We start from the raw sequence: 23,665 nt of genomic DNA, 5'->3' as shown, positions 1-23,665 counted from the left end.
AGGACCACGCATACCCGGTTCCAGTAGTGAACCACGTGTTAGCGACCCTGGCTGGGGCCAAGATTTTTGGGAAGTTAGATTTAGCGCAAGCTTATCAGCAGCTGCCCGTTGATGAGGCCACCGCAGACGCCCAGACAATCGTGACTCACAGGGGTGCTTTCAGGGTCAAACGCCTACAGTTTGGAGTTTGCGTGGCCCCAGGGTTATTTCAGAGCCTAATGGATCGTCTCCTTAAAGGCATTCCCGGAGTCACACCGTTTTTCGATGATGTGCTGATTGCCGCATCATCAAAAGAGGACTTTACCGCCAGATTACGGACAGTGCTCCAACGCTTCCAGGCAGCAGGACTTAAAGTAAAGCAGAAAAAGTGCCTGTTGGGAGTTAGCAGTGTGGATTTCCTGGGGTTCCGGGTTGACGCGGACGGCCTGCATCCAGCAGAGGACAAAGTGCGCGCCATTTGCGATGCCCCAGACCCAAAGAACAAGGCAGAGTTACAAGCCTTCTTGGGACTTCTTAATTTTTATCATGCATTCCTGCCACACAAGGCAGCCGTAGCTGAGCCTTTGCACAGGCTCCTGGACAAAAAAGCACCATGGGTCTGGGGCCCTCGACAGGCCAAGGCTTTCCGAGGGGTCAAAGACTTGCTTGTGTCCAACTCAGTGTTGGCACACTTCGACGAAAAGCTTCCGGTGGTGTTGGCTTGCGATGCTTCCCCTTATGGAGTGGGCGCAGTACTGGGCCACCAGCTCCCAGATGGGAGGGAAGTTCCAGTAGCTTACTTCTCCCAAACTCTCACGTCGGCAGAGCGCAACTACTCCCAGATCGACAAGGAGGGTTTGGCAATAGTTAAAGGAGTCAAAAAGTTTCATGACTTCCTTTATGGTCGGCCTTTCACAATCATTACAGACCATAAGCCACTCCTGGGACTCTTTGCGCCCGACCGCCAGACACCCCAGATGCTTTCGCCACGAGTATTGCGCTGGTCCATTTTCCTGGCCGGGTACCAATACTCACTACAGCACCGACCTGGGAAAGCCATGGGTCATGCAGACGCGCTCAGCCGCTTGCCACTGCCGGAGAGCGGCCCTGACCCTGCTCCTGCCCACCAGATCCTGCGGCTGGAAGACTTACCTGACCAGCCCCTGCATGTGAAGGACATTGCCGCCGCAACCGCGAAGGACAGACTATTGGCCCGTGTCTCGGACTGGGTGGGGAGGGGGTGGCCCGGGAAGCCGGTGTGGAGAACTAGCCCTATGCCAGGTAGGGGTTAATTTTTTCTGACAGTTAGAACCCTCAGGGGCGGGCTTAGCCTGGGTATAAAACACCCCTCCCAGTGGGCAGTGAGGCAGTTAAGTGCGGGGAGTTGAAGGTGAAGTGTGAGTCAAGAGATAGAGCTGGGAGTTTAGAGTCTTAGGTGGATGTTAGCAGAGAGGATAAAGAGATTGTGAAACGCGTTGTTATTGATATTTAGTTAACTATTAGAGGTATTAGGCCGGTAACATTTAGAGGTATTAGGCCGGTATAGGACAACTGTTATAAGCTTATTGAACAACCTTTATTTTATCAGCAACCACAAGCTTTGTACGCAATAAACATCTTTTTAGTTCACAATATCCTCGTCTGTGGTGAATGAAGTAAGCAGGATCCAGCTAGTAGTCTGAAGGGCTGCAGCTGGGGACTGTTTGTCGTTGGTGCAGCACTCATAGACCGTAAAACGTCTGGGGGTGGGCTGTACAGGGCGAAGGGCCCGCGACATTAAAGTGGTGGCAGCGTCGGGACGAAAGATTGTCATAAAGTGGTGGTCACATTGAGATCAAAGATCTAAAGTGTTGGCAAGAAGTGCCAAGGTACAAGAAGGATTTAAGGGTGACGCATTGTGTGAAGTGTGAGGCTTAAAGAGGATTTAAGCAAACTTCAGTGAGACTCTACAATCTAGTCAGGAAGGGGATCGCATACACCTGGAAAGGGAGAAGGGGAATTCAGAGAGGAATTACCTGGCCCTAGGGTGTGGTGTGATAGCGCCTAAGACTGTGAGATTGTGAGAGAGTTACAAAGATACATTGCGTTTGAAACTATTTCAGGCAGGAAGGTTTATAGTGAGAGGTCGGAAAAGTACGCTGGACAAAGTTCACTGAGGTAACTTTAGGCGTGACTTTGGACCTAAACTGTGGAAACTGAGCCTGAAGAAATAGTTTAACTGAAACATCCTTGATTTAAGTACAGAAATAATACCACCAATTAAATAGAAAATGCCACCTAGAAAGACTAAAACAGCTCTTAGGGACTCACAAGTAGAAAGCTCTGAAGAAGAAAATGGGGTTTCCCAGATTGAGGAAACCAGTACTGAAACAGTTAACAAAAATCCTGCTGAGGGGACTAGTTTTAAAGCCTCAGAGGAATTTGAGAAATGGAAACTAGAACAAGAATATAAACTGAAGGAATTAGAAATGAGATTGCAAGCTGAGGAAAGAGAGAAAAAATTACAAGCTGAAGCAAAAGAGAGGGAATTAAAATTACAAGCTGAGGCAAAAGAGAGAGAATTAAATATTGAGAGAGAGAGAGAAAGAGAGGCAATGGCACTGAAAGAAAAAGAAATGACCTTAACTATTGAGAGAGAAAGAGAGGCGAGAGAACTGAAAGAGAAAGAAATGACCTTAAATATTGAGAGAGAAAGAGAAAGGGAGGAAAGAGAATATTTATTAGAAATGAAAAGACTTGAATTATCAGCTGTAGAAAATAGAAACAACAACAATAGTTCCACACAAAATCCTAGCAGGGTGGATTTAAAAAGATTCCCTGACTTCAAAGATAAAGACGATCCTGAAGCGTTTATCATTTCTTTTGAGAGGGCTTGCGAAGATTTTGAAGTAAAAGATGAGGAGAAAATGCAAATACTGAGAGCTCGTATTAGTGGAACATTAACAGAGATTTATTCTCAAATGCCATCTGATCAATCTAAAGATTTTGAAGCATTTAAACAGTTGGTTTATGTTAGATTCGGAATTACTGCAGAACAACTGAGACAAAAGTTTAGAACAATAAAAAAAGTGCGAGAGGAAACATTTGCTCAACTAGGAGCTAAAACTACAAATTATTTAAACAAGTGGCTAGAACAGGAGGGTGCCGATTCTGTGGCGAAAATAAAAGAGGTGATTGCATTAGAACAATTTTATGACACGATTAATAGTCATCTGAAGTATTTAATTAAAGAAAGACGACCTAAAACCATCCTGGAAGCTGCTAATCTGGCAGATGAAATAAATGAAATCCGAGAACACGCTTATGATGCCCCGAAATATAAGGACAAACAGTGGGAAACAAATAAGTTTAAGAGAATGCAACAGCCCACAAAATTTACCACAGAAACTGCCAAGAAAATTTTTCCCGCCAATGCAAATGTTCCCCATAACACGCCTATGACAACGGGGGGGGGGGGGACTGAGGGAAAAGTAAATAAATATAGTGAGGGTAAAAGGCCTGAATTAATCTGTTGGCAATGTGGGAGAAAAGGCCATCGACAGGTGGACTGTAGAACTGAACCCAGAACTAAGAGTGCAAATACTATCCCTCAGAAGCAGACATATTGTGTCCAAACTGTGGAGACAGAGCCAACTGCCAACATGGTTGCCACGACAACCGAGGCCCAGTCTAGAGAACAGGCTGATGAGTTACCAGAGGCCCAAGTTGTGAGGTGCTATATAATTCAACAAGATGACATGCTATTACACAAAACAGGAGAAGAAATTTGGGTGAATGGTAAACAATATAAAGGCTTAAAAGACACAGGGTCTCAGATTAGTATTGTACATCCTGATTTGTTAAAGCCAGAAGACTTTATTAAAGGCAAAACAATCAGTTTAAAAGGAATATCAAAACAGCCAGAAATCTTGCCAGTCGCATTAGTTAATCTGACATATAAACAATGGTCTGGAAAATGGCAAGTAGCAGTTTCGCCAGAAATCCCAGCTCCAATGTTAATCGGGTGGGATCTACTTGACCATGTACAGAGTGCATTTGTGGTAACTAGGGCACAAAAACTGTGACAGTTACCTCAGGAGGAAAGGCCTGATACAATTGTTGAACTGACACAAGATACAAGTATAATGCCAGTTACAAATAGTCAAGCAGCTAGTTTTGCAGCCAAGCAGAAACTAGATACAGATTTACAGAAATATTTTCAAGCCACAGCCTTGAATACAGTATTAACCCCTGAAAGCTCGGAGCGGTTCATAGTCAACAATGGGTTGCTATACAGAGAGATTCTTTTAAAGCCTAATAGAGGGGGTAATGAAATCCACAAGCAACTAATAGTACCTACTGAATTCAGAACCAAGATAATACAACATGCACATGGCAGTATCTTTGGAGGTCACTTGGGAATCACCAGAACCAAACAAAGGGTGTCCCAAAATTTCTTTTGGCCTGGGATGGGCAAGCAAATAAAGTTATTTTGTCGAACGTGCCATACTTGCCAATTACAAGGACATGGGCAAGATAAAACGAAAGCACAATTATGCCCCTTGCCTATAATTTCCCAACCCTTCCAACGTTTAGCAATAGATATTATTGGACGACTGCCAAACGCCAGTCGCAGGGGACATCATTATTTATTGACTATTGTGGATTTTGCGACTAAGTATCCGGAAGCGATTCCATTACGAAACATAGAGACTGAAACAGTGGCTTCAGCTCTAATAAGTTATATGTGTCGGCTAGGGTTTGCAGAACAGATCGTGACAGACCTTGGAGCCTCATTTACCTCTAAACTGATGCAGCGTTTGTGGGAGAGGTGTGGGATAAAACATATCACCAGTACCGCTTATCACCCTCAGACGAACGGATTGGTAGAACGTTTTAATGGAAGCCTGATAAGAATGCTGAGGGCATATGTAACGGAACATCCTCACGATTGGGATGACAATATACAAGCCTTATTATATGCGTACAGATCCATACCCCAGGAAAGCACGGGTTTTAGTCCCTTTGAATTATTGTTTGGGAGAAAAGTCAAGGGTCCCCTAGATTTATTAAGATTTAATTGGGAAGGACGGCCGGTTGGGGATTCTGAGAATGTAGTTGATTACCTATTCAAATTGCAAAACACTCTCAAACGATCACTAGAACTGGCAGGAGAACATTGCAAGGTTGCTCAGCACAAACAGAAAGTTTGGTATGACAAAAAGGCACGTGTGAGATCTTTTGAGCCAGGACAGGATATTTTATTAATCAGACCAGTAAAAGGGAATAAGTTACAACTAACATGGGAAGGTCCCTTTAAAATCATTTCAAAAATGAATGATGTAAACTATATAATTCAATACGGTGAAGGCAGGCGGGTCGTGCATGTGAACATGATAAAGCCTTATTATAAAGCAGAAGGGTGGTCATTATTTGCTATTAAAGAAGATCCCCAAGACATGCCAATACCTTGTTGGGAAAGGGAGAAGAAACCCTGTCCAATAACTGACATTAAGTTGGACCCCCAACTAACGCAGTCCCAACAAGAAGATGTAAAACAAATTTTGACACACTATGCACCCACGTTCAGCAATAAACCAGGTATTGCTAAAGGGGTAATGCATCAGATTGATACGGGCGATGCCAAACCCATTGCATTGGCTCCGTACAGGATTACAGGCCATTATATAAAGACTGTAACCGAGGAAGTTCAGGAGATGTTAAAAGCTGGCATTATTGTTCCTTCGAGTAGTGCATGGGCAGCCCCTGTTCTTTTATTAGATAAGCCCGATGGAACTATAAGATTTTGTCTGGATTTTCGCCGTCTTAACCATGTGACAAAATCAGATGCCTATCCTATGCCTAGGCTCGACAATTTAATCGAGAAAATTGGAAGCTGTAAATACATATCTAGTTTGGACTTAACAAAAGGATACTATCAGATTCCAATGGACCCAAAAGATAGGGAAAAGACCGCTTTCAGAAGTCCTATCGGTTTATATGAATTTACAGTCATGGCGTTCGGTCTAAAAAACGCACCAGCCACTTTCCAACGCCTCATGGATAAAGTTTTAAATGGGTTATATGACTTTACAATTGCGTATCTTGACGATATCGCCATATTTAGTAAGACTTGGGAGGAGCATAAAGGGCACTTAAAAATAGTGTTACAAAGAATCCAAGAGGCAGGCCTAACCATCAAGGCGGCAAAATGTCACATTGGGGGCAGTTCTATCAAATATTTGGGTCATATGATTGGGGATGGGCAGATTAAACCCTTATCTGCAAAAGTAGAAGCCATCGCAACCTGGCCGAAACCCACAACCAAGAAGAAAGTGAGAGCATTCTTGGGGCTGGTGGGGTATTATCGTAAATTCATCCCCAAATTTAGTGAAATAGCTGCTCCTTTGTCTAGTCTGACAAGGAAAAAAATAACAGACCCCATCACGTGGACAGCAGCCTGTCAAACTGCTTTTGACAAGCTGAAGAACGCACTGATATCCCAACCAATACTAGCTACACCTGATTTTGGCAAGCCATTTACGGTCTACACTGACGCGTCTAATGATGGACTTGGCGCTGTGTTATGCCAGCCGGGAGCTGAGAACGAACTACATCCGGTCGTCTACCTCAGCAAAAAGTTGTTGCCTCGGGAGAAACATCTGTCGACGATCGAAAAAGAGTGTTTGGCCATCATCTGGGCTCTGCAACGTTTAAAGCCGTATCTGTGGGGACGATCATTTGAACTTTGTACGGATCACTCACCGCTGATCTGGCTACGATCCATGAAGACCAACAGCAAGTTAATGAGGTGGGCATTAATCTTGCAGGACTTTGATTTCACCATCAAATCAGTAAAAGGAACCCTGAACATTGTGGCTGATGCGTTGTCTCGAAAACCAGGGAGCCACGGCTGATCCGAAGACAAGACATCACCACAACGATATTGCATGTCACTGGTACTATGTAATATTGCATGTATATAATGTTCACAACCATATGTACTTTTACTGAAGATGTAACTGTTTATGCTGTAGTTAGGTAATATAGGTAAGAGTTATAAAATGTATTGTTTATGTTAATGTTTAAAAATGTTGTTTGTATCAGAGGGATACTTTGGCTAGTAACTCCTCTGATACAAACCTAAAAAGGAGGGAGGTATGTGGAGAACTAGCCCTATGCCAGGTAGGGGTTAATTTTTTCTGACAGTTAGAACCCTCAGGGGCGGGCTTAGCCTGGGTATAAAACACCCCTCCCAGTGGGCAGTGAGGCAGTTAAGTGCGGGGAGTTGAAGGTGAAGTGTGAGTCAAGAGATAGAGCTGGGAGTTTAGAGTCTTAGGTGGATGTTAGCAGAGAGGATAAAGAGATTGTGAAACGCGTTGTTATTGATATTTAGTTAACTATTAGAGGTATTAGGCCGGTAACATTTAGAGGTATTAGGCCGGTATAGGACAACTGTTATAAGCTTATTGAACAACCTTTATTTTATCAGCAACCACAAGCTTTGTACGCAATAAACATCTTTTTAGTTCACAATATCCTCGTCTGTGGTGAATGAAGTAAGCAGGATCCAGCTAGTAGTCTGAAGGGCTGCAGCTGGGGACTGTTTGTCGTTGGTGCAGCACTCATAGACCGTAAAACGTCTGGGGGTGGGCTGTACAGGGCGAAGGGCCCGCGACAGCCGGGTCCAGAATTTTCATGTTACACAGCCCGCAAAGACGAGCTGTCTACTCACCGAGGATGCGTGTTATGGGGTAGCCGTGTTATAGTCCCCACCCCGTTAAGAAAAAAAGTCTTAGAAGGGCTGCATGTGTCTCACCCGGGAATTGTCCGGATGAAGGCATTGGCCCGTAGCTATGTGTGGTGGCCAGGCATAGATGCGGAGATAGAGGGTTGGGTGAAACGTTGCGAGCCCTGCCAGGTCTCCCGGCCGGATCCACCCAAGGCTCCAGTACAGTCCTGGGAGTCCACACAGTCCCCATGGTCCCGGGTGCACGTGGACTTCGCGGGGCCTTTTCAGGGCCAACTCTTCCTAATAGTGGTCGACTCTCAGTCCAAGTGGCTAGAGGTGGTGCCGACCTCAACCGTGTCCACGAGAGCAACTATAAACGCGCTTAGGAAGCTATTTGCAACACATGGCTTGCCAGACACACTGGTGAGTGATAATGGGACTGCTTTTACTTCGGCGGAATTCAAAGAATTTGTAACAAAGAATGGAATCCGCCACATTCGTTCCGCTCCTTTTCACCCAGCCACTAATGGCCAAGCTGAACGCATGGTCCGTACTACCAAAGACGCACTTAGGCGCATAGTGCATGGTGACTGGACTCTCCGGTTAGCGGAGTTCTTATTAGCCCAACACACCACTCCAAGCGCAGTGACCGGCCGGAGCCCAGCGGAGTTGCTTATGGGAAGGAGGCTCACTACCCTCCTTGATCGTATGCACCCCGACCGGGCTCTTGAGCAACGGCCATCGACTGTGGTGCGGGGGGCTCCTAGAGGGTTCTTCCCGGGGGACACTGTGTACGTCCGGAACTATGGGCCTGGACAGGGTTGGGTCCCAGGTACCATTGCCCGCTGTACAGGTCCGGTCTCCTATGAGGTAGGGTTGGAGGGGGGTCTGGTTTGGAAGAGACACCTTGACCAGATCAGAACCAGGACACCTCCGAACAGGGAACTTCAAGCGGAACCAGAGTACAGAGAAATGGGTACTTTGGGAGAATTTGTGCCCAGGCCAGGGTGGGAACCAGATGGGTTGCCGGTGACCGAGTTACCCCAGCAAGGTGACTTCAGGCCGGAGTCCTCAATGGTGCCATTGGCCATGACCCCTTCAGAGCTGGCCTCCCCACTTAGACCGCAGGTACCGGAGGAACCTCCTGGGTCACCCATTCAGGCACAGGAACCACGACGGTCCCAGCGGGAGCGGAAAAGGCCAGCACACTTGGATGACTATGTTTGTTCCTTTTGTTAGGAAGTTGGGGGGAGGAGTGTTATGTATTGGGTTTAACACGTTATGATTCTAACCAATCGCAGAGCGTAGGTGGACGAAAGTTCCAATGGCAAGGTCTATAAACTGTCAACTGCCAACTGGCAGTTCGGGTTGGCTTTCAGAGTGTGTTCTTGTTTTAATATGGAGTGAGCTGTGGAATAAACGAAGTTACATTGGGCTTCTGACTTTTCCTGAATATTTAATAATAAATTCTTAAATATGGTTCCCCCATTTAATCAAAATAAATGGAGCGGGGGAAGCCATAGGTCAGTGGAAAAGTCCACAGGTTCAAACCACAACATCTCAGGTATGGCTGGGAAAGATTTCTCTCTGAAACTTTGCACAAGCTCTGCTGTTAGTGTAGACTTTAGTGAGCTAGGACCAATGGTCTGACTGTGCAAAGTAACTTCTTACATTAAGCTGCTTTGGGTTATTGGAAAAGCTTTTTGAGATATTTATACTGTAAGGAAAATATATACGTTAAACATGCTAATTGTTCAGTTTCAGGCACCCCACCCCCCAAAAAAATAATATTACTGGTTGTAAAGATGAGTCTATTTTAAACCTGTCCTGTTTCTATTTTTAAAACATTCTGCTTATTGTTTAAGCAGTAGGCATATGATACTAGGCCGTTTTAAAAGGAGAAGTGAAACAGATTGAAAGAAGTCAACAAGCTCAATGAACCCTTATGTAATTCGCCTGTGGTGAATTACAATGTCAATAACTGAATGACGTTGTTCAAACAGATTTGCATGTGCGTGCATTGCATGTTATTATATTTGCTATATATTTTACTACATGTTTACAAAATCAGAATTTCTCCTCAACATGCTGAGTTTGCAATCTTACATTAAGAGTTTTCACCATATACTTAAAGCACGCAATTCAGCAATGAAATAAATTGTGTATCAGTCATTGAAGGTTCAGTTATCCAAGGCTGAAATTATTATGGCTCATCAAGTGGCTGTCTGTTTTAAGCCGCTGTTTCAGCGTTCTGTGAGAAGAGCTCCAAAACAGCTATTATTTCAAGCACTTACTTATATATATTTCAGTTGTATTAGCCTCTTTTTTCAGAAAGCCAAGAAGGACTTAAATGGGACTCCTAGAAGGTCTGCCATCCAGCTGAGAAAAGAGCACTGAGTGCCCTCAGATTAATCTCTAGATCAAAATATAGATGGATAGAATAACGGTCATTCTCACAGAATATGGCACTCACGTTTAAAACATAATTCAAATATAAACAGGAACTACGACGGCAAAGCTAACTAACGTATGAGGCAACCATTAAAGGAAGTATCTGGCAGGCAGGTCCAGTTAAAAAGTAGACAAGAGATTCCACTAAAATCTGAACAATTAGCAATAAATCCTAAAAGTAACAGGATTATTCAACAACAATGAAACAAGGTTCTTTCTCAGTTTAGTAAGGGAATCTATGGAAATTCCCAAAGATTAGAAGGGGGGGGGACCCTCAACATTGATCTTAATGTACTTATTCAAATTCTTGCTAGAGAAAGTTTAATCCTGTTTTTAAATCCCTCTAACCTATTACAGTGATAGCAGGAAGAAGCAATGATGTTTCTGGCAACAGAGTGCCCCACAGAGACCTGCCAAATGTAGCAATTCAGATGTGGTTTCCTGCTCCTACGCCTCTCTTACCACATCTACAATGGCTAAACAGAGAGTGTGGGAAGCCCACATTTCTGCAGCAAAAGGAAATATTATGACTTCTGAGCTGATATTCAGAGGAAACATCACTTAGGTAGTCAAGAATGTGCAAAAATTGGCATGCCTGCATCATTATGGCAAAAGGCCTCCGAGTTAAGAATACAGTGGTACCTCTAGTTACGAACTTAATTCGTTCGGGGGTCCATTCTTAACCTTAAACTGTTCTTAACTAGAGGCGTGCATTTGCTAATGGGGCCTCTAGCTGCTGCTGCACCACCGGCTCACAATTTCTGTTCACATCCTGGGGCAAAGTTCTCAACTTGAGGTAACTCTTCCAGGTTAGCAGAGTTTGTAACCTGAGGCGTTTGTAACTCAAGGTACCACTGTATACTGTATCTGAATCTCTGAAGTCACATTTTCTAACAGCAATGGATTACAGGAAGAGGACAGACATTATAATGGTAAAAAAGGTAAAGGACCCCTGGATGGTTAAGTCTAGTCAAAGGAGACTATGGGGTTGTGGCGCTCATCTTGGTTTCAGGCCGAGGGAGCCGATGTTTGTCCACAGACAGCTTTCCAGGTCATGTGGCCAGCATGACTAAACCGCTTCTAGCGCAGCATTACACCATGATGGAAACCAGAGCGCACAGAAACGCCATTTACCTTCCCGCTGCAGCGATACCTATTTATCTACTTGTATTGGCATGCTTTCGAACTGCTAGGTTGGAAGAAGCTGGGACAGAGCAATGGGAGCTCACTTCATCACAGGGATTTGAACCGCCAACCTTCTGATCGGCAAGCCCAGGAGGCTCAGGGGTTTAGACCACAGTGCCACATGCGTCCCATTCTACAACATTACAAGACACAGATGCAAAGCAGGCAGGGTCGGGGAGACTAGTGTGAAGAAATGCTTCCTAATACAGGTAAGTAGCCGTGTTGGTCGGATGCAGTCGAAATCAATTAAAAAATTAAAAAAAATGTCCAGTAGCACCTTAGAGACCAGCTAAATTTGTTCTGGGAATAAGCTTTCGTGTGCATGCACACTTCTTCAGATACAGTGGTACCTCGGGCTACGTACCCGATCCATTCCGGGGTGCCGTTCGCACCCCCAAAACTATGTAACCCGAGCGTCCATTTTGCGCATGCGCAAAGCGCGATATCGCTCTTCTGCACATGCGTGAACTGCGCAGAACGCTTCTGCACATGCGCAGACTGCGCAGACATGCACAGAAGTGTCTGCATGCCGAAAAACACTTCCGGGGTACCAGAGTACGTAACCCGAAAATACAGAAGCCGAAGCGGACGTAACCCAAGGTACGACTGTACACTGAAACAGAAGTCACCAGACCCTTATATATACTGGGAGGGTCAGGCGGGGTTTTTCTCAGAAGGGTAGCAGGAGATGGGTGATTGACTCAATGGGTATGGTAAACCTGTTGACTGTTGATGACTGCAATTAGTCCTACAGGAAAAAGCACCTTGCCTCCCACTATATATAAGGGTCTGGTGACTTCTGTTTCAGTGTATCTGAAGAAGTGTACATGCACTGTAACAACTTCATGGTGAGTAACGGCACCTTTTTTCTAGACAAAAGCACTGAATGGAGCCATTTATGCAAGGGAAGGTGAGCTCTCCCTTCCTGGATACCTTTAAGCAAAGATTTGATGACCATCTGTTGGGGATGTTGTAGGACCAGATGGACTACAGGGCCCTCTCCAACTCTGCAATAAGAATTCTAGGTTGGGAGAGGCAAGCACACGAAGTCTAAAACATTCAGGCATGTGCACATCTGCAATTCCATAAACTTTTGAGAAATCCTAATAACCTCATCCCAACATTGAAAGGACTAAAGAAGAAGCTAGAATCAATGGAGATACATCAAGTCTAGTACATGGGTGTAGCCAGGATTTTTTTTAGGGGGAGGGAGGCTTTATGGGGGGGGGCAGAATCAAGTTATCTGTGATGCAATTGATCAGTTAGTTAAGTATTTTTATTTCTTTACTTGATGGGGGGATCTGTCACCCCTGCACCCCCATCTACATGCATGCTCTAGTAAAGGTAAAAGTAAAGGACCCCTGGACAGTTAAAATCCAGTCAGAGGCGACTATGGTGTTGCAGCGCTCATCTCGCTTTCAGGCTGAGGGAGCCAGCGTTTGTCCACAGAAGCTTTCCGGGCCATGTGGCCAGCACGGCTAAACCGCTTCTGGCACAATAGAGCACTGTAACAGAAACCAGAGTGCATGGAAACGCCATTTACCTTCCCACCGCAGTGGTACCTATTTATCTACTTGCACTGGTATGCTTTCGAACTGCTAGGTTGGCAGGAGCTTGGAGAGAGCAGCAGGAGCTCACCCCATCGTGGGGTTTCGAACCACCGACCTTCTGATCAGCAAGCCCAAGAGGCTCAGTGGTTTAGAGCACAGCGCCACCCACGTCCCTACAATGCTCTAGTATGAATTGCAAGCAGTGGCCTCATACCTACTGGGAAAGCCAGGGGTAGAGAAATGAGACCAAATATATATGTAGAATGGAAATCAAGATAGCAGGAACATCTACCTGTGAGCCCTTGGAAAGGTCTTGTGCAAAATTGCAGTAGTTTTCCAAAGTATTCTGTGCAGAGGGAAATAACAAGTATTCTTGTTATTTGTGGTGGGAGGACAAGTGGGAATGTGGGAAAGGGGAAAAGAGAACAAAGACATTATGCTTTTAAAATACAGCTTTATGTTATTGTGCTACTTGCAGAATTAACTGCCCTGAAAGTCTGGCAGCCACAGATTAGGAGCTACAAAACAACTTAAGTTAAACACATTTTTTGCCTGCAGGCTCTTGAAAAGGTAAACTAAAACTAATTACAGTATATCATAGTTGTAATGACAGCTGTATGGACTTTTAACATTTCTATTAAGAAACATGCACCATCGTTTTCAAGATGGCTTTCTCCCATGCAAATATTTATCGGGCTGAAGCTGTAAGTAACCTCCATTGCAAAACAGAATGCGTACTGCTCAAGGTCTACCTAAAGCTGAAATAATATTTCTAGTATGGCAATTATGAGAAGAAAAAGAATTGCTGTGTTTCATAGGAAAGCACAATACATTCTGACAATAGAGAACAGAAAAGAGTTGTTGGCAAAAGGTCAGAGGTGTTAATGGAGGTGAGAGAGAAGTTCCAGGAATTGGTGGTAGTTGTTTTGGTCTGAGCAAGATTCAGAAGGATTAAGTTAGCAAAGACTGGAAACCCGCTCCTGCAAATTTAGCACAGAGTATCAATGCATCAGATAATACTATACATGGAGTATGTGGATCATGCACACCACTGCCCTCTACTGTGTGTAATCAAAATAGCAACAATACTATTTATTGGAAAGAGCCAACAACTGTATGTATCTGGACTAACATTTTGCAAAGCGCCATTTTGCTTTAGCTAAAATAGCAGAGGGACCACTGCTGCAAGCAATAGAAAAGGGTAAAGGCAATCAAATTCATTTCTTTTTAAAGCGGATCTAATATGAAAAGACAAAACAAAAAACAAAAAACCCAGGGAGTGGGAAGAAAAAGGTCTACTTGCCCTGCAGAAATCATCAAGAGAGAAAGAGTATATCTCAAACTATTTTCCTTAAGTTTGGTTTGTACTGTACATAGTTATCTCCTGACTGCAAATGGGAACCCCGTCATTATGAAACAAAGATGTTCATTCTGCCTGGAACTCTTCCGAAGAAAACCATCTAGAGGGATTTATCTCTGTGCCCAATGACTGCAATGTATCTGCTATTGGTATCGATAGGAATTGAGCCAACATAAACATGCCAATAGGACAAGTGATGATTTATTTAACAGAATTTGCATACCACTTAATTGTAAAAAAAAAATAATCCAAGTGTTTTACATAAAAACAACCAAAAAACAGTACAGCAAAGGTACCTGCTCAATGTCAATGGGCAGGGAGTTCCACAGTGTAGGTGTTACCATGCAAAAAAAAAAAGGACTGATTTCTTACAAGTGCAGACCAACCATCACGTGCCACATGTAAAAGTTCTGGTTCTGCTAATCTCAATGGGCAAATATACGTAAGGCAATATTTCTAGAAAACTGGTCCCAACCTGCGAAAGGTTTATATACCAAAATAATCATTCATCTATATGATTTTCCGCACCTGAACTAGCCTCTTGTTAAGACTGATTAATTGCTTAGATCGTCAAACAAAATTTGTATTATTCACGCAGTTTCAAAAAAGAAACAACAATTCACTCTCACAAATATTTTCAGGTTAAGTTACACAACATGATTAAAAGAGTACCATCATGGATTGATTGATTTTGTGTGTATCTCCAATATGGGTTAAGAAGTGTCTTAAGTGGAATGTGAAATTAAATCAGTGAAAATAATATATCAGGGTGAACACTGCCTCAAAATAACACAATGAGTCATCTCCAAACTTCAAGCTGGGGTTTGCCAACATGGTGCCCACAAGCACTAGTTCACTTGCCAGTACCTCCTATTTAGCTCATGGAAAGTGAAAGTAAATATCCCCTCATGAATCCAAAATGCTCACGGGACTGTTTCCTCTTCTTGCTCAGCTGCTGTTTCCACTGCCTCAGCCTGTTCAACACTGAGCATGTCCCCTTAAGCATGGCCACATTTCATTAGATGCAAGGAGCAGATACAGTACCCATCTTCCATTCTGAATACAGAGGTGCAATGAGCTCCTCTCTGTTAACAAACATGGCAGTGGCAGCAGAGACAGTGGAAGGTCAGGTGGTACCCAGTGCAGAAAATTTCTTGTCACCGCCCCCATTTATTTATTTATTTATTGCCTGCAAAAATGGTTTTACGTTATTTCATATTTTCTTACAAAGGAATAATAATAATAATAATAATAATAATAATAATAATAATAATAATAATAATAATAATAAACTTTTATTTATATCCTTCCCTCCCCGGCCGAAGTCGGGCTCAGGGTGGCTAACATCAGATACATAACATTGGTATAAAATCAAACAGTAATTAAATTACCTCCTAAAAACATGTCAAAATCAAATTAAAGTCTAATTAAATGGCTTTCCGCAGGGTTAGGGTTGGGAACAGTAAGTGCTCCACTTATGACTATCACTGGCCACAAAAGTACATTTTAAATAAAATCAACAAAAGCACTTGCTAGATCAAGAGTCAGCAAACTTTTTCAGCAGGGGGCCAGTTCACTGTTCCTCAGACCTTGTGGGGGCCCAGAGTATATTTCTTTTTTTGGGGGGGGGGGATGAACGAATTCCTATGCCCCACAAATAACCCAGAGGTGCATTTAAATAAAAGCACACATTCTACTCATGTAAAAACACTGGGGAGGCCCCACAAATAACCCAGAGATGTATTTTAAATAAAAGGACACATTCTACTCATGTAAAAACATGCTGATTCCCGGACAGTCCATGGGCTGGATTTATAAGGCGATTGGGCCGGATCCGGCCCCCGGGCCTTACTTTGCCTACCCATGTGCTAGATGATTCCCTTGACCTAACACAACAAACCGCTTCCCCCAAAATGTTGGAGAAATCATCCCAGGAAAACCACCCCAGCAAACCCTATGGAATAAAAATTTACAGCACCTGCCGTAATGCCAGCATTTCTCACCAGGCATTCAAAACAAGCCGTTTCTTATTCTTTCTGCCCCAAATTTGGCATCCTCGTGACTAGCCCTCCTACGATAACAAGCTTCAGTTTGTTGAACCATTCTCTATCTATACAAAGCAGAACCCTCCTCCGCCCACAATTTATCATTATAATGGCATAATGCAATTCAGCCAACTCACCCTTAACATAGGGTCATAACTGGCTTATACCTAATCTAATAAAATTCTGGATTCAAAGTATGCCATTTATTTTCAGCCCTGTTCCTTCCCCCTACCTGCATCTTACAATGAATACAGATCAACACGGTACCAGGGCTTTATGGACTTGGGTTGCATTGGGAAACCTTAGTTGCTTTCTGCAGTCTATTCTGTTGTAGATTTCCTTAGTAGTCATCAAATCCCTCCAGAGAAAGGCACTACATTTTTTTTCTGATTAGTTGTCGAATGAATAATTGAAGAAGCAAATGGTTGAAATCACTTATGATGCTTTTAGGCATCATGCTGCCAATATGGGACAAATTGACACAAGTCCTGATGTGGCTTCCCATATGTCTAGTAGTTCTCCCTTCTGTGGTGACCCTTCTTCCACTGTAATACATTGCACCAGTTTTTGAAGACATTAACTTTTCCATGTGATTTTTTTTTGATGAAAAACTGGTTCTCTCTTTCTCCTTTATGCATTCCATTTCACTCAGGGAAAACATCCCCACTTTTTATAGTTCTAGAGAGCACTTTAGAAATACAAGGAATTTTGCCATTTTGACTCCTGTACAAACAGGACACAAGGATCTTTCAAAAACCAAGGCTCATTTATAATTATATGCATAATAGACTTAATATGTGCCCATTTCTAGCCTGCCTTCTCTACTTCTTCTGCACCTGCACACCTGCTAAAGTATCACTCCTCAAAATCCTCTGTTCAGTTATGCTTGGACTACTGCAAAGCGCTCTACATAAGGCTAACTTTGAAGGTGACCCAGAAACTACAACTAATCCAGAATGCGGAAGCTAGACTGGTGACTGGGAGTGGCCACCGAGACCATATAACACTGGTCTTGAAAGACCTACATTGGCTCCTAGTACGTTTCTGGGCACAATTCAAATTGTTGGTGCTGACCTTTAAAGTCCTAAACAGTGATAGCCAAGCTTAGCCCTCAAGCTGTTTTGGGACTACAACTCCCACCATCCCTAGCTAACAGGACCAGTGGTCAGGGATGATGGGAATTGTAGTCACAAAACAGCTGGAGGGCCAAGTTTGGCCATCACTGCCCTAAACAGCCTCAGCCCTCTGCCCAGTATACCTGAAGGAGTGTCTCCACCCCCATCGTTCTGCCCGGACACAGAGGTCCAGCTCAAAAGGCCTGGTGGTTCCCTCACTGTGAGAAGTGAAGTTACAGGGAACCAGGCAGGGGGCCTTCTCGGTAGTGGCACCCGCCCTGTGGAACACCCTCCCATCAGATGTCAAGGAAATAAACAACTACCTGGCTTTTAGCCCTGTTTAGGGAAGTTTTTAATGTTTGATGTTTTATTGTGTTTTTAATATTCTGCTGGGAGCCACCCAGAGTGGCTGGGGAGGACCTCCAGATGGGAGGTATATAAGTAATAAATATTATTATTATTATTATTATTAATAATAATAATAATAAGATCTGGCAGCTTCCCATGGTTGAAAACATCTCCTCAGACTTTTATCTATCAAGAATGTGATAGCCAGGCCAAATTCAAGGTGTTATCATTGTTAGAGAAAGCCCTTAACAGAATGGGACCAGTTTACTAACCCCATATACAGTCGTACCTTGTGTTACGAATGCTTCAGGTTGCGTTCATCATGGGGTACGAACACGCCGAACCTAGAAGTACCAGAACGGGTTACTTCCTGGTTCGGCAATTCGTGCATGCACAGATGCACAAAATAACGTCATGCGCATGTGCAGAAGTGCCGAATCGCGTCGTGCACATGCACAGACGTGGCACTTCAGGTTGCGGACCTTTCATGTTATGAACGGGGCTCCGGAATGGATCTTGTTCATAACCAAAGGTACCATTGTATGCTCACTCAACAACATTGATCCATGGAATTGGCACTTACTTACTTACTTACTATACTGCCCTATACCCAGAGGTCTCAGGGCGGTTCACAAAACAAGATCAACATATAAAACCACAATATATATAATCAAAATAAAAACAACCCAATAACACCTGCCCCAAAAAGGAACCACATTTTAAAAGGGCATAGGATGTCAATCAAATCAACCAAAGGCCTGGTTGAAAAGGAACATTTTTGCTTGGTGCCTAAAGATGCATAATGAAGGCACCAGGCAAACATCTCTGGCAAGAGCATTTCACAGATGGGGAGCCACTGCAGAGAAGGCCCTTTCTCGTGTTGCCACCCTCCAGACTTCTTGAGGGGGTGGCACATAAAGAAGGGCCTCTGAATATGATCTCAGGGTCCAGGTAGGTTCATATGGAAAGAGGCGGTCCTTGCCGTTTTGTGGTCCTGAGCCATTTAAGGCTTTATAGATCAAAACCAGCACTTTGAATTAGACCCGGAAACCCAATTGGTAGTCAGTGCAGTCGGACCAGGATCGGTGTAATATGCTCAAACCATCTTGCTCCGGTGAGCAACCTGGCTACTGAATTCTGCACTTTTACAGGTGCCACATAATGTTTGTTCCACATTTGTAATAAGCCAATATTTTAGTGTCGTAACTCCTATACCCTGGAACTCCCTGCCCACTGATAGGCAGCAGGGGCAGACTTTAGTCTTTCAAATTATCAGTGGGTAACCTGTGTTAGAGGGACGCAGGTGGCGCTGTGGTCTAAACCACAGAGCCTAGGGCTTGCTGATCAGAAGGTCGGTGGTTCGAATCCCCACGACGGGGTGAGGTCCCATTGTTTGGTCCCAGCTCCTGCCAACCTAGCAGTTCGAAAGCACGTCAAAATGCAAGCAAATAAATAGGTACCGCTCCGGCGGGAAGGTAAACGGCGTTTCCGTGTGCTGCTCTGGTTCGCCAGAAGCAGCTTAGTCATGCTGGCCACATGACCCAGAAGCTGTCTGTGGACAAATGCCGGCTTCCTTGGCCCACAGAGTGAGATGAGCGCTGCAACCCCAGAGTTGTCTACGACTGGACCTAACAGCCAGGGGTACCTTTACATCTACCTTTTAACCTGTGTAAGGCCAAAATTTGGCACGCAGACCCCCACTTTCTGTTCTGCTCAATTCTCTGCATCATAGCTGTTATGCCCTGCATGTAAATCACTTTCAGGTGCCTCATGGGAAGTGATTCATAAAAAAGATGTGATAGCATCACATTAGTTAGGCCTTAATATGAACTCTCTCTCAGTCTCATGTCTGATAGGCAAGGATGACCAGATCTAAGCTTACAATATGTTGAGAACCTGATGCTGCAATCAGATGTTTGCTCCCCAAACATTATGATGCCAAGCTGCACTGAGCAAAGCCATAGTTAGTTTTAGTGTGTCTGAAGCCAGGCAAAGTATTCTGCACAAGCATGAAGATAACCTGTGACATAATCCTGAGAGAAGCTTAAAACTGCTTGTACTGCAGCCTAAGGTTGTAGTTGTGAGCAGCGGATGAATTCTACCATGATGAGAGGATGCCATGATAGAGTGGCTAGGTCAACCCTAACTGATAGGTGCTTGCATTCCTAACTCAACAATTCATTGCTAGATGAATTATGAATTCTCCAACTCAGGATCATTGACAAGTGGGAGGGACACATCCTTTCTTGGATGAAGTTCTCACTTTGCTACAGTAAAGCAATCAGATTTTCTCTCAAGGGTTTATGGCTTGAAGATAATTATAAGCATATCCAAACATATTCTGTTGATACAGGAAGCAAGAGTATTCACTGGGTATCACATGAGTGGCAGTGATTCAACTTGCTGGCCATTTTTGAGTCAAATTTTATTGTATAGTAAAACATATAGCCTTACAATGGATCACAGACAGCCAAACAGATTCACAATACCAATGCATCAATATAACACATTAGATTATTGGCCACTCCTATGCTGCCCCGGGAATGCACACCAAATCACTGCATGAAACAAGTAACATTTATGCAATGGACTGGAAAAGGGTGAGGGAGTGAAAGAAAACCAGTGGAGGTGGCAAGAAGCAGCAGTAGAAATTTCAGGAGGAGATGTGGGTTGGTACCAGTGTCTAGCAGCCCCCCCCCCCCGGCCAGGTCATAGGCCTTAACAAGTGTCAAATGGTGCTGATTCCTGATACCATGTGAATACCACCAACTCTGAAACAAAATGTAACATGTAATAACTACTATAGCTGTGTTGGGAGTGTTACACATTGCTGTAGGCCTTAAACTTACGCTATTCCCAACTGTTTATAGAGGGAAATCCTCTGAAATCAATAGTGCTTCTCCATGATTTCATTCTGGCTTAGAGAAATGCCTCTCCTGGCTTGTATCCTGCTCTTTCCAGCGGGTTTATGCAGTGACACATTTAGAAAGGTTTTTTTTTTAAAAAAAGCGGGCATGTACTTTTAAAAATCAAGAACGAATGGCTTCCCAAAGACTTTTCACTTCATCCTCCCCCCCCCCACTCCAAGTTAGGACTTTCCAAGAGTCATGAAACAGAACAGCTTGTTCACCTCTCCATTACAGAACAGCATGATGTGCCACTTAGTTACATTTTTACTCAACCACCCCAGTCCAGACAATCAAAATATGCACACAAAGAAAGGCAAGGGCTTTTTGGTTTACAGTTCCAGCTCTTTCTTTTACCACCAACACTTTTTCATTACACTTGTGTCACTTTTTATTTCTTAAAAAAATTAAAGTGGTTTGCATACCCAGTCTGGATTAATGCATCTTCAGGATGAAGGCAGTATCCTGAGCAGTCTGTTTTTACCCCACCTCAAATTAACTGTCAACTACAATCACCCAGTGGAGGCAAATAAGCTATAGGCAATAGTCACGATAGCCTGAGCACCTGCATCTTTCGCTTACTTCCCTGCAAGGGTTATAAAGAATGCAACCTTCTTGCAGGTGTGCCAACTTGAAAGAAATATTGGGGGGACGACGACCAGGTGAGCTCCATCCAGCATAATCAATCACATGATGTGGCACATGCACACTATTTGAATGGCAATGCCCATCAACTGGGGGGGGGCAACCCCCTCAAATATTTTATTGGTGGGGCCAAAGAGACCTCCGCCCCTATGAGTTTTGGCTCTTATGCCTTCTTGCAAGAAAACATACTTCCATATTTTCGTTTCGTTCACCTGCTGCTGGCATTTACTCCATGGCTCTCATCTGATTGCTCTCTGACACTGTTGAGATTTCCTACTGATCATGTTTAACCCGTGTGTGAAACGCAGCCTGGGAAAGTAAAAAACAGAAAGAAAGAAAGAAAGAAAGAAGGCCCAGACCCCAACGCCCTGCAAGGGAAGAGCATTTTGTTTTCCTATCCATCCTCTCAGTCAGCGTCCAGTCCTTCTGCGGGCATCCTTCCCTGTTTCCTTCTGAAGCCAGCCTTGGCACAGGGAGACACCGCTGCCGCGGGACTTGTTGAAAGCACTTGTTCGACACTCCAGGCGGGGAGGGGAAGCTAAATCCTACAGGTGACGGCGGCCCCGGATCCCAAGGCTGACCTCGCCGCGCCACGCGCGATCTCCAGGAGAGGTCCTTGGCGGAGAGGCCCAGCTCGGCTCCCAATGGAAACAGCCGGGGAAAGAGGCGAGGCTCCGCCCGGGCGACGGGGGCTCCTCCCCGCCCGGCGCCCCCTTGACGCAACCACGCCAGCCGGCAAGTCCCCCGGCAGAGACCTCGTCCCCTTCCCCTGCGGCAGACACTTGACCTCCTCCACCACCAAACACCAACCCTTCCCCGCTGCCGCCGCTGCCGGGGCCCTGCACGCCCTGTCCGTCCCTCCGGCCTGCCTGCCTGCGTGACGCGCCGCCTCCGCCGCGAGGCGCCTCGGGTGCAGTGAGCGAGGCCGGCCCGGGGTTGGCCCGCCAGAGAGGCAGGGCGAGAAAGCGAGTGTGAGCAGCCCGCGCGCGGGCGCGCGCCATCCTCCTCGCCTCCACACCTAGCAACAGCGCTGACAGGACGCAGCCGCCGCTGCAGCGGGAGGAGGAGGAAGCGGAATGGCCGCCTCGCCGGCGGCGGCGGCAGCGGCGGCGGCTTCTCCCTCCCTCCCTCCCCACACTGCCCTGACAGCCAGAGCCGGGGCGGAAGCAGCAGGCGGCGTGCTGGACTCGTCCTCCTCCTCCTCCCTCCGGGTCTCTTGGTGCGCCGCGGCTGCCAAGGCAAACTCCGGCGCCTTTGCAACAGCCCCGGGGCTGCACGCGCCTCGCCAGCCACCCGGCGGCCGAGTACCTCAGGCACCCAACTCGTTATAAGCCCAGAGGCGGCGGTGGCCGCCGCCCCTCCTCACACAGCACACCCACCCTCGTGCCTGCCTCACCCGCCGCCCCTGCCCTCCCATTCATCCCCGGCGGCAGCCTCGCCCGCCAGTCCCTCAGACTCTTCCACCCACCCCCACCCCACACACCCGACGCCCCTCCCTCCCCGCTCGGCACTCCGAGCCGCTCCCGCCCACCCGCCGTTCTAGCGTGGTTGGGGGTCTCTTGCCGCCGCCGCCGCCCCCTCCCCCGCCCCACGCCCACGCGCCTGCCGGGGTAGGGGGGGGGGAGCCCGACCCTCTCGCTCACCCACCGATATGGTTGTCCTCGATGTGCTCGATGAGCTCCGCCAGGGTTGGGAAGGGCAGCCCGCAGCCCCCGAAGCGGCAGGTATTGGAGAAGAAGGAGGCGGCGGCGATGCCTGTCATGGTGTTACATGGAGGTTTTCGCCCCTCTCCGCCCTGCGGTGCCTACTCTGCCAGGGCCGCCGCCGGCGGGAAAGGGAGAAACCGGACAGAGAGAGAGAGGAGAGGAGAGGAGATGGGGAGAGAGAGAGAGAGAGAGAGAGGGAGGGAGAGAGGGAGGCTGGGGGTTGGGACGAGGAGGAGGTGGCGGCAGCGGCTGCAGCGTCGGGAGCGGCGGAGGGGAGGGACGGGCTGCTGGGTGGGGGGAGATGAGGCAGGCGCAGCTGGGAGGAGGGACCATTGCCGCACTGGAACAGCTGGGCAACCCCTGCCGTCGCCGCCTGACTCCGCAGCAGGAGCCAGAGACCCAGGCCACGCTCGGCGGCGGAGGCGGACAACTCGCACGGCTCCTCTTCTCTCTGCCTGGGGAACCGGAGCGGCGGCGAGCGTGGGGGGGGGGGCGCGCGCTGCACAACAGTTGGGGGTGTGTCTTCTCCCCTCTCAACTTCGGAGGATCTACTACGGCAACTTCTGAACGCCCCACGGATAACGGCGGCACGGGGGGGGGATGTTGCGAGGGGAGGGGGGGAAAAACCTCAAACCTGCCCTCTTAAAAATCTGAACCTAGATCG

The 23,665-nt window shown here is 46.1% G+C and overlaps 1 protein-coding gene across 2 annotated transcripts in view; it reads right to left on the bottom strand.

The window, feature by feature from the left end:
* Positions 1-23,387, bottom strand: part of JAZF1 (JAZF zinc finger 1) — a 135,572-nt gene extending 112,185 nt beyond the window's left edge. Inside the window, exon 1 of one of the 2 annotated variants that reach the window (XM_033165395.1) lies at positions 22,943-23,387. In XM_033165395.1, coding sequence (XP_033021286.1) covers positions 22,943-23,057 — 115 coding nt within the window. In that variant the 5' untranslated portion in view covers positions 23,058-23,387. The remainder of the gene's footprint in view (positions 1-22,942) is intronic. The other variant, XM_033165396.1, reaches the window with a different exon arrangement.
* Between the last annotated feature and the right edge of the window lie 278 nt (positions 23,388-23,665).

The sequence above is a fragment of the Lacerta agilis genome, chromosome 12 (assembly GCF_009819535.1).
Source record: "Lacerta agilis isolate rLacAgi1 chromosome 12, rLacAgi1.pri, whole genome shotgun sequence".
In the NCBI taxonomy this organism is placed as follows: Eukaryota; Metazoa; Chordata; class Lepidosauria; order Squamata; family Lacertidae; genus Lacerta; species Lacerta agilis.
This window is presented reverse-complemented; position numbering and strand designations above follow the sequence as displayed.